The 9,685-nt window shown below is 39.2% G+C and overlaps 1 protein-coding gene across 1 annotated transcript; it reads right to left on the bottom strand.

Moving 5' to 3' along the window:
- Positions 1-1,547: 1,547 nt before the first annotated feature.
- On the bottom strand, positions 1,548-8,488 carry LOC132977828 (25-hydroxyvitamin D-1 alpha hydroxylase, mitochondrial). Its single transcript, XM_061042709.1, has 9 exons — positions 8,201-8,488; positions 7,354-7,544; positions 6,725-6,915; positions 5,139-5,339; positions 4,199-4,362; positions 3,916-4,082; positions 3,735-3,816; positions 3,185-3,382; positions 1,548-2,716 (listed from the first exon to the last, which is right to left on the bottom strand). Exons 1-9 carry the CDS (start codon positions 8,411-8,413, stop codon positions 2,603-2,605), a joined length of 1,521 nt encoding a protein of 506 aa, XP_060898692.1. The 5' UTR covers positions 8,414-8,488; the 3' UTR covers positions 1,548-2,602.
- Between the last annotated feature and the right edge of the window lie 1,197 nt (positions 8,489-9,685).

Here is a 9,685-nt window from a genome sequence, read left to right as displayed (position 1 = left end):
TAATCTTGCGGGACATATTTTCTTCTTGTTTGATTAGGGTAATACTGTAGGCCTACTGTTGGACTATTTCTGATGAACTTGTTTGAGAACTGTTTGCCCCTGAAGTTGACACCTTTAATTCTTAATGGCCTCATTTCAAATACAATATTTGAATGCACCGAGATATGTGTACTCATTATCTTAAATGGAAATAGCATGGCTCTTTACACTTTCTTATATTCTCCTATTGGGAATTGAAAACAGAATTTTTTACAAAATGTTTCATCCATTAAATTGGATACAGCCCATATTCCTATAACAACGACTTTCGATTGCTCAGGGTATACCTGTTGTTCAACAGAGGAGTATTGTGTGGAGTAAGTAATGTAAGTAAAGTAAGTTATGTTGAGGTTCCAATGGAGGAGCACTTGCTGGTGAAAATCTGAGAGTTTTACAGGTAATTTGTGCCAATCATAGTCACGTCTTAACAAAAATCTAAACATAGTCAAATCTTTAATTAAAAATTTGAAAACAACCAAAGGAATGCAAACCCAAAATATGTTTTTCTGCATGACAAATTAATTTAACCATCTTAATTTAAGATGCCATTCATTATCTATGACTTTCAGATGCAGTTGTGATGTGAGTTCTTGTGATATGATTGCAAGCTTTTGCCTAGAAATGTATAGGAATAACATAACTATCACTCGTAAGCACTTGAAAGTTGTTTTTAGACCTGATACGGTATTGGTTTATTGCCTTTTTGTTCATTTATTTAGCAATGATCATATATAGTCCTCAGCTTCACTCTACATGCAATAAACATATCTAATACTTGTATGTGTGAATGCTGTATCAAAAGCTGAAGCCTATATAGTGAGGAGGAGCCTATGTGGACATCAGCCTGTCTCCTTTAGGTCCTTTCCATGTTTTAACTCCTTGTGTAATCTATTGTTTGTACTAAACTTGTCTTTTTTGGTGTTTTTTTCCTCATGTGTACGGACTGCTCCACACTAATTACCTCAAGAGGGATTAAGGGTTTGAATTTGAATTTGAATTAAAGGATTGTAATTTGAATTGTAGATTTTAGACCTAATTTTACACCATGAAAGAGCATAAAGTCAAGAGCTCTTTTTTTTATTAAGGGATCTGAAGTTTAAGGTGAAACATCATTATTTCCCCTGATGTAGAAGTGATGTGCACAGCAATGGAGTTTTTTTTTTTCTCCAAACTATTGACCTTCAGATGCTGCTCTATAAGAGTCCATGAGGTCATGTCACACAGGAACTGTGCAGTGAGTATTTCTTTGAAATACTGCCTAAGTACCTTGTGTCTTTGCAATTGCATCAGACCTACAACTGTTACAAGCATGTTTGATCAGTAAAACCTAATCTGAAGCAGACGATAGCATGCAATCTTTAAGTAAATAGAGAATTGTGAAAGAGGGGATCTCATTTCTTAAACATACATGTGGGCTTCACATTAACACGTCAAAAGTGGGACACTATTTGATTTTAACCGGATTGTTTTTTGGCTAGGACAAAGAAAATCAGTTAGGCAGGAAAAAGTTTAACTTGAACATTTTAATGACATTTACAGTAACAATTTCAAAATATGTTAAATTATAATAAATACAAAGCTCAGGTACTGAAGCGTTTTACATTTAAAAATCTGGGTAATAGCACTACAGTAGGTTTACAAACTTGCATTGGGCTGCACTGTTGAATTGTTGCATACATTTTCAGGACAAACAGACAGATCGGGATTTTAAATGCATTCCCACACAGAAATAATTTCAAGAGCTGCCTTTTATAAAGAGACAATCAGTAAACATTACTTCACCATAAGCAACTCAAAAATAGACCTTGATCACTAAATTGAACACGGTACAAATCTCTAACAGTGGCTCAGTATGAGCTGGAGATATTAGAAACTGTATGCCCATGTTCCAGCCTAAGATTCTCCTAATTCTCTGATTTATTTACTTAAAGATAAATGTCATGTGCATCTTAGGATACTAGGAGAACATTTACAGAAATGCTCTTCAAATTAAATATTTGTACGTACAGGACACACAGGAAATTGCTGATATTGCTGAGTTAAGAGTGCAGAAGATCACAGTTTCTAATCTGGTTAAGGGGGAGGAGCTTTCCAGATTCAGAAAAACATGAGCTTCAATTGAGCTTACAAATATCATAAAATTCAACATTTCAAGAGTAAAATAATTTTTAAGATTGTCTGTTGAAAAGTACTGAGGAATTTCACTGGTTTGCTCCAGGCTTCTAGTGCAAATAAGTGCATGATGGTGAGTTTATAAGAAAAAAAAAAAAACACAATTAAAGGTTGAGAAACACCACTCCCAGTGGAAAGCCTCAGTGCTGAGTTGCCATAGCCCCCTTTTTTTTTTTTTTTTTTTCACCAATTTGTCATTCTCCACATATCAACCTTGGCATGCTGGGTGACACACACAAAGCGTTTTTGGCCGCCAACAGTGTGAAAGGTTTAAGGTGTGCTCTTGAACTTGATCCGCTGCCTGCAAACAGCCGCACAGTGTCTATGATAACTCCGCCTGCTGGTGCTCCCTGCTGCAGAGAGGCTCACGTTCTCGTAACAGAAGAATAGGTCATCGATCAATAAACTGGAGGCTAATGACATTTTCAGGAACTAGAAGCGTCCGTGTCATGGGCTTCACGGAAATCCCCTTAGGGTCTGGCTTCACGTCGAACTCTAAGAGGATCTGATGTAACAAGAAACAGAGAAAAAAAAAAGATTAATACTGCAAGAATCAGAATCAGAAATACTTTATTAATCCCAGAGGAAATAGGACGAAATAAAGTGTTCTTCAGGTGCTAAGTGCAGAGAAGTGACTCTTTACTGAAATCCCTGATTCAAATAACTGGATTTGCACAACAGTTTAAATAAATCCCCCTTCCTTTAGTTTCTTTCATTATTCCAGGAGGAAATGAAGAAAAGGGATTTGTGGGAAAAGCTGATAAAGTGGATTTGCTGGTAAACAATCAAAACAATGAGTTACATAATTAAAATAAGATATTTATATTGTGCATTTAGTGCCTTCTTCCTTGGATGACCAAACTGCTGACTCAGCCATGAATACAACCCCACTTTCCAGTCACTTATCCCAGCCACAAACAAGTTGATATGTATACTAAAGTTTAAAGAAACGGTTCAAATCCAGCTTACTCACCCTGGTAAGAGCAAGGTAGAGCTCCAGCTCAGCGATACGTCGACCTATGCAGCTGCGTTTTCCCACCCCGAACGGCAAAGAGGCATATGGGTGATGGGTTGGGTCCTTGCTCAGCCATCGGTGAGGCTGGAACTTATCCGGATTTTGAAACACTGCCGGATCCCGTGATGTTGCATATTGGCAAAGGGTGATCAGAGTCTGCACAGAGATTTAAACCATCAGATAGAGTATGTGATGCATTTCAAAGAGATAAAACTAAAGCATATCTTTCTTTTTCTTTTTTTTTGTTTAATTTTGGGCCTTTATGTCTCCATTGATAGGAAATTGGATCGAGTAGGAGACGGGAATGAGGGAGTGGGAAATGACATGGATCCACAGGTTGGAGTTGAACCCGGGACATCCGCTTGTAGGACGATAGCTCACATATACTGTAAATGGGGCTATCCTGCGCCCCATAACATTCAGATTTAGCCTAGCACTGTGCTGCCTGTATCTACTGTGACACCGTATCAAAGATTTTAAGTTGGTCTAGTTTTATCAAAACACTCACATTTTTAGGTATTTGGTATCCTCCAATCGTGATGTCTTTGTTTGCGATGACTCTTGCATTGGCAGGAATGACAGGGTACAGCCTGAAAAACACAAGTTAAACAATGTTAGTCCAATTAAACCTGCAGATACAAAACTAGATGAGTCCTAGAAGTAAACAGACACAGTAAAGAGTCTTATACCTGAGAACTTCTTTCACTATGGCCTTAAGGAGAGGCATGCGGGCCACATCTGCTGCTACGGGTATTCTTCGACCTCCCATCACGCTCAACACCTCGTCCCGTAGTGAGGCCTGCACCTCAGAGTGACGCGACAGCTCATACAGCGACCAGGACAGGGTGCTGGAGATCTGGAAAGGCAAATTTACAAATAAATGGACACATCACGGTTGATAAATCTGAAGGATTGACGACAGATCCTTGTTAAAAAAAAAAAAGGGACAGAAAAATCTAAGCTGATGGTTACCGTGTCAACCCCTGCCAGGAGCAGCTCTGTGATGTTGCTGTAGACGGTCTTCATGGGCACCCCAGTCTGAGACAAATAGTAGGTGAGATAACGTCCCTCCACCTTCTCTCCGCAGCTGACCTTCTCTGCTTCAGCCTGCAGACGCTGGTCGATGTGACTTTTAGCTGGTGGAACAGAGATATGAGGCTGTTAACACAGTGAGCTTACAGAACATAGATGCTTCAGTCCAGTCCTGAGCTAGTGTATCTCCATATGGTTGGACATCAAATTATCCATCTTATTAGGTGCTTTTAACCATGCATTCATTTCCTGATGATAAGAAAATAGACTTCCTTTACACACTTCTGATCTCTGATTCCCTAATTTGGGTTAAAAAAACATTTTACTTTTAGTCTGATTTTAACCTCAGTTTAATCATCATGACTTCTTGCTTGCAGATGATTTTGTAGTGCGTGAGGGTTAAAGACTTTAATCTCCTGCTTCCTGTTCCAGTTTGCACCAGCGTGATTATTTTAAACATGTTCTATATAAACGTCTCAGATCAGGATAAGTCTTAATGTACTGCCAGAGTGAGTGAGCGATAAACCAGTGTTGAGTTGAAACCAAAAGGTCAAATCAGGACAGGCTGATTGAAAATAATCACATGAAGTATGGAAGGCATACAGTATGTACAACCTCCATGTTTTTTTTTTGCTAGCTTGAACTACATCTCCAGTTTGAGTATAGAATGATGCTTCCTTATAATATCCATGTAAGTCTTTGCAAAAAATATCTTTTGTTCCGTCTTTACAGATTTTTATTGTTTCTACCGTTATCTTCATGTTTTTTTACTTTTCAAAATAATGCCTATCAAATACGATGTTTGAGAAAATGATCACTGTCAGATTACTAGGAAGGCACGAGCTTTCAAACATTTTTGACACCAAGAAATGTGACGTACCAAAGTCAAACAAGTAGTCCCAGCACTGACGAAAGACTTTCAAGGGTTTTGGAAACAGATGGTGCAACCAGCTGGGCATGGCCATGGTGAGAAGTGTCTTCACAAACATGGTGTTAATTGACTGGATAAAACGCTCTGTGTCTTCAGGAACGACCTCATCCAGGCAACCGATTCTGGATTCAAACAACACTGAGGAGATACCTGTCAGAATAAAAAGAAATGTGGTGGTGAGAAACACATGGCATAGAGGTTGACAGAAAAACAACGACTTTGCTTTGAATGTTAAAGGAATGAAATAACTGGCAACTTGTAAAATGTCTCTCACTGCCATTTACCTGTATTATAAAAAGTACTAAACTCTTTGCATATACGATACATTATGTAATATGTAGAGCTGGTCTTTGCAAGATTGAGTGTTTTCAAATCATAGGTTCAGTTGAGTGTGTTTATTGGCAATATATACGTCAGCAGGGCAGTCACAGCCCAGCCTCGACTCAACAATACCATCTTTTTAACTGTGGAAGAGTTTCTGTTAAAAAAAACGCTGCTGTGACCACACAGTCACTGGACTGAAACTGTGTTTAGCCTGGGGAAATATAGGGGAGGAAAATGAATGAATGAATGAATGAATGAACCCCTCTCTCTCTCTCTCTTCCAACAAGAACAACTGTTCAGGAATAGTTGCAATATATTTTTTACATTTTAATTATGAAATGCACCTCCTCAAATAGTTTGTCTTTGAAGGGGTTTTGTAAAATTAAGTATGCAATAAATTGCATGGATGAAATGTGAAAATAAGAAAGTTTTTTGACTCATGAAAACTGTAAACCATTAAGGAAAGTACAGAACAGAACATTTTTAACAATATTTCCCTGCTAAAAGACTTGTAGATTAAGTTCATTCATAAAAAAATTAATTGTTTATTGACCACTTAAAGAGAACTATTTCATCTATTTATTGATTACTATTTGTTCACTATTCAAACTAATCATTAGCCTACTTCAAACTAATTCTTTTACCTGTTTATACTCTACTGTTACCTGACTCTTTCATCTTAGCCGACACGTTTAGCTAACTATATAAACTGTTTCATATTCATTTAGAGAATTATTCCAACTTACTTAAATCTTAGAGCAAACTTTTTTAACTGCGTATTCTTTAATTCTGGACTTAGCCAATAGTTTTATCTAACTGTTTCAAATGTTTAATCGTTCTTTAAAGCGAAATATTTCAGCTATTAATTCAGCATGTTAAGCAAACAATTTTGTCCGCTTATACAGGCTTAATATTTTTGCCTTGAATTCTAACCATTCATTAAAACAAACTCCAACTTTTGAAAATATCAGTTATTTTGCCTATTTGATCAAAACTTTTAGTTAACTTTTTGAACAATTTTTCCATCACTTAATATTTCATCACTTTTAGGCAGGTCTGTTTCATTATTCATCTGCTAGCACTGACGGTCATGTTATGTTTAAAATGACACAGTCATCGCATTGCATTGCCTCCTGCATGGGACATTGTGAGGTACATGCATGTGGTGATGCATGACCTTTCTGATCCTCAGACTACATATGAAACCTTACCCTCCAGGCCGAAGCGGTAGAACTCTTGAGATATGTCAGGGACGAGGCCTTGAGAAGTCCTGCTAAGCCGGAGTTTGGTGATGAGGTCACTGACCACGCAGTTCAGAGTCTTGTCGTACGCCTCGACAGCCTTCGGCGGCAGCATGTGCTTTCCCAAGAGACTTCTCACTGTCTGCCACTCCTGCCCCTCACTAGCCACATACACAAAGAGAAAAAAAATGAAAATATTTGTGTTAGAGTGATATCAGTTGTACTGCTTCAAGGATTTATACTTAACTTTGGTCAATCGGCAAACAACTTGAGACTTTAAGTGATTTACCTGCCAATTGTTTACAACTGGCAGGTAAATAATTAAGTCCTTTAACACTTCTCAGCATTACATTGTAATGTACATCACATTACATTATCACTTTGTGAAATCTAAGACTGTAGTTGTACAGTTCCCTCTTTTTACGGTAACTTCCGTATAAAATGAACACCAAGGAATGAAATGTATCGTTTATTATTTGAATAAGCAAGTTGTGACTTTTTTTCTCTTCCACATTGCATCATTTAAGCTGTATGTTAAGAGGAAGAGAGAGTACAAAATACGAAACGAAGAAATGCTGTGATAGCAGAAAGACACTCACGACGTCAGGAGTCCATAGTGGTGTCCTCGGACCTTCCTGTAGTCCTTCCAGGAGGAGAGTTCAGAACGCATTGGGTGGTGGCCCTCCTGCCTCAGGACCTGCTCTATGAGTTCTGGATCGGCAACATGAACTGTCAGGATGTGGCCAAAGCGCGCCTTCCACATGGATCCATACTTTTGCAATCCTTCCAGCTGGGACATAAAAGAAACAACATTAACCTCAAGGGAAAAAAAACCTTCACACTATAGAGGACTGTCATCATGTCTGGATGCACACTGCTTAAAATGAAGACACTGATAGACAAAAACCTGGAGGAGAACCAGACTCATCTGCTGGGCAGAGAAAGTAATCTATAAAGTCAGAACTGTTCTAACTTATTATAACTTTTAGATTTTTTTCTGCAGCCACCAGTCATCAATTAGGCTTATGTTATCAGTAGCCTAATGCAGTGGTTCCCAAACTTTACCCTGACATGACCCCTATATAGCATTAACCTCATAGCATTAACCCCCCCCCCCCCCCAACATTTCTTAAATTCCTTGAACTAACACTGTTGTTCTTTTTTACTGAAAGATTGTCATAAAAATTGATGTATATTTAAATATGCATTAATAACATCTAAAAAGAAACCTTACTATTGTATTGTCACAGATACTGTGATACGGTTTTTATTCTTGTTCCATTTTACTTTCTTCCCTCCAAGTTTTCACGACCCCCCTGGCACTCTCTGGCGACCCCGCATCAATATTTTATTGATCGTCTATTCGATGCACATGTATTATTTATATTAGGGGGAGCAAAATATATGTATCATATCAAGATGTTTTGAAGTCTCATTCATGTCTACCTGTAGCTCGTGCAGCCGTGACAACCCCCTTTTGGCGAACAGGTCCCAGGCGCAGCTGATGACTGATGGTCCGGGCATCTCGTCCAGCGTCCTCACCGTCTGCACCTTGGTTTTGCCCCCCTCAGCGGCTGTTGTGCCCTCAGCCCACCTCTCCATCCACTTGACCAGGGGGAAGGCGCTTCGGCCGGACACTCTGAGAGCTTGCTGCAGCATCCTCCTCGCAGTGATGAGTATGGAGCGCTGAACGATCCGTTCTCATTTCGCTGTCCCGGGCTGGAGGCTGTATTTATAATGCACACGACCTGCTTCTCGAACCCGCGGGGATAAAGCTGTACATTTTCTTATCCTGGGCCAATCATGGATGTTAATGCAGACCAGGCCCCTCCCCCTCCCATGGATCGGGACTGGGAAGGGCGTGAGTAGGCTACAGAGTAAGGTGTGTCCAATCAGAGTGCAGATTTTAGACCATCCCAGCCGGCCAGTACACGTGGAGATCCTGAATAAATAATAGCCTATATAACTTTTCTTCTGCTCTCTTGGGCTTATCTGTGCTCTTTGTGCAGCACTTTGCTCTCTGACTGTTTAGAGAGATCACGCACTTGTGGAGATGGTTTCTTGTGTGCTTAAAGGATCACTTACCCCCAAGCCTAATGTTATTATAGATCTCTTGAATGTAGGCCAGTCAAAACCCCAAGCAGACAGCTGAATAAACAACCAAAAAGTACCACAAATGACCATTTAGCCAAAGCATCATAAACAGCCTCATTATGATGGAATCGTTTTTAGGGGGCCTGTATTAACAGAGACAGTGGAACATTATTTCAACCTGGAGAAATCGAGGACGACAGTCGGAGTCTTTGTCAGACTTACTGGTTCTTTGTTTACCCACCAGTTCTTTTGCTGACTGAGTAGGTTTCCTGGTGAGGGAGAAAATCCTGACCTGATTTCATTTGAAGTGGAACTTGTCCAAAGCACCATGTGTTTGGACTATGAAGTAACAACCCTGGGCCGTACTCAGAACCTGCTCTGACATTTATTCCTGTATTTTATACACTTACTCGAAATATTAGATCACCAAGATTCAGAGAAACACAGATAATTGACAGACAAACTAATCTGTAAAATACTGAAGCCTGATGGTAGAGTGAGTTTGACCTGCAGCTTTGAATTTACACTTCAATCATTGTTATAATTCTGAAAACTAATACAACAAATAAGTTTAATTTAGTTAATTCTAGATGGAATATGTGACAGATAAACAAAACCAGAGGAAGTCTTATAGGAAAATTATCTTTCAAAATCAACACAGAGACCCAGAGACCTGGGAGACTGAGGTATATGAGAGTAAAAAAGTGTGTTGTGTTGGTAGGATGCTTGAGTGTGGATGTGTGTGAATATTTTGATCGGCTCTCTGGTGGTGCATGCTTTGTGAGGGGGGGATGGGTGAGATGGGTGGAGAGAGAAACAAAAGAAAGAGGAAAAGAA

The sequence above is a fragment of the Labrus mixtus genome, chromosome 7 (assembly GCF_963584025.1).
Source record: "Labrus mixtus chromosome 7, fLabMix1.1, whole genome shotgun sequence".
Lineage (NCBI taxonomy): Eukaryota > Metazoa > Chordata > Actinopteri > Labriformes > Labridae > Labrus > Labrus mixtus.
This window is presented reverse-complemented; position numbering and strand designations above follow the sequence as displayed.

Excerpts from the sequence above, each read along its gene's own strand:
- LOC132977828 (XM_061042709.1), bottom strand. The coding sequence starts at position 8,413 with ATGCTGCAGCAAGCTCTCAGAGTGTCCGGCCGAAGCGCCTTCCCCCTG. Across the intron at positions 7,545-8,200 it reads CACGGCTGCACGAGCTACAG|CTGGAAGGATTGCAAAAGTA; the intron begins GTAGACATGAAT and ends TTTATGTCCCAG. Across the intron at positions 3,383-3,734 it reads GATACCAAATACCTAAAAAT|ACTCTGATCACCCTTTGCCA; the intron begins GTGAGTGTTTTG and ends ATCTCTGTGCAG.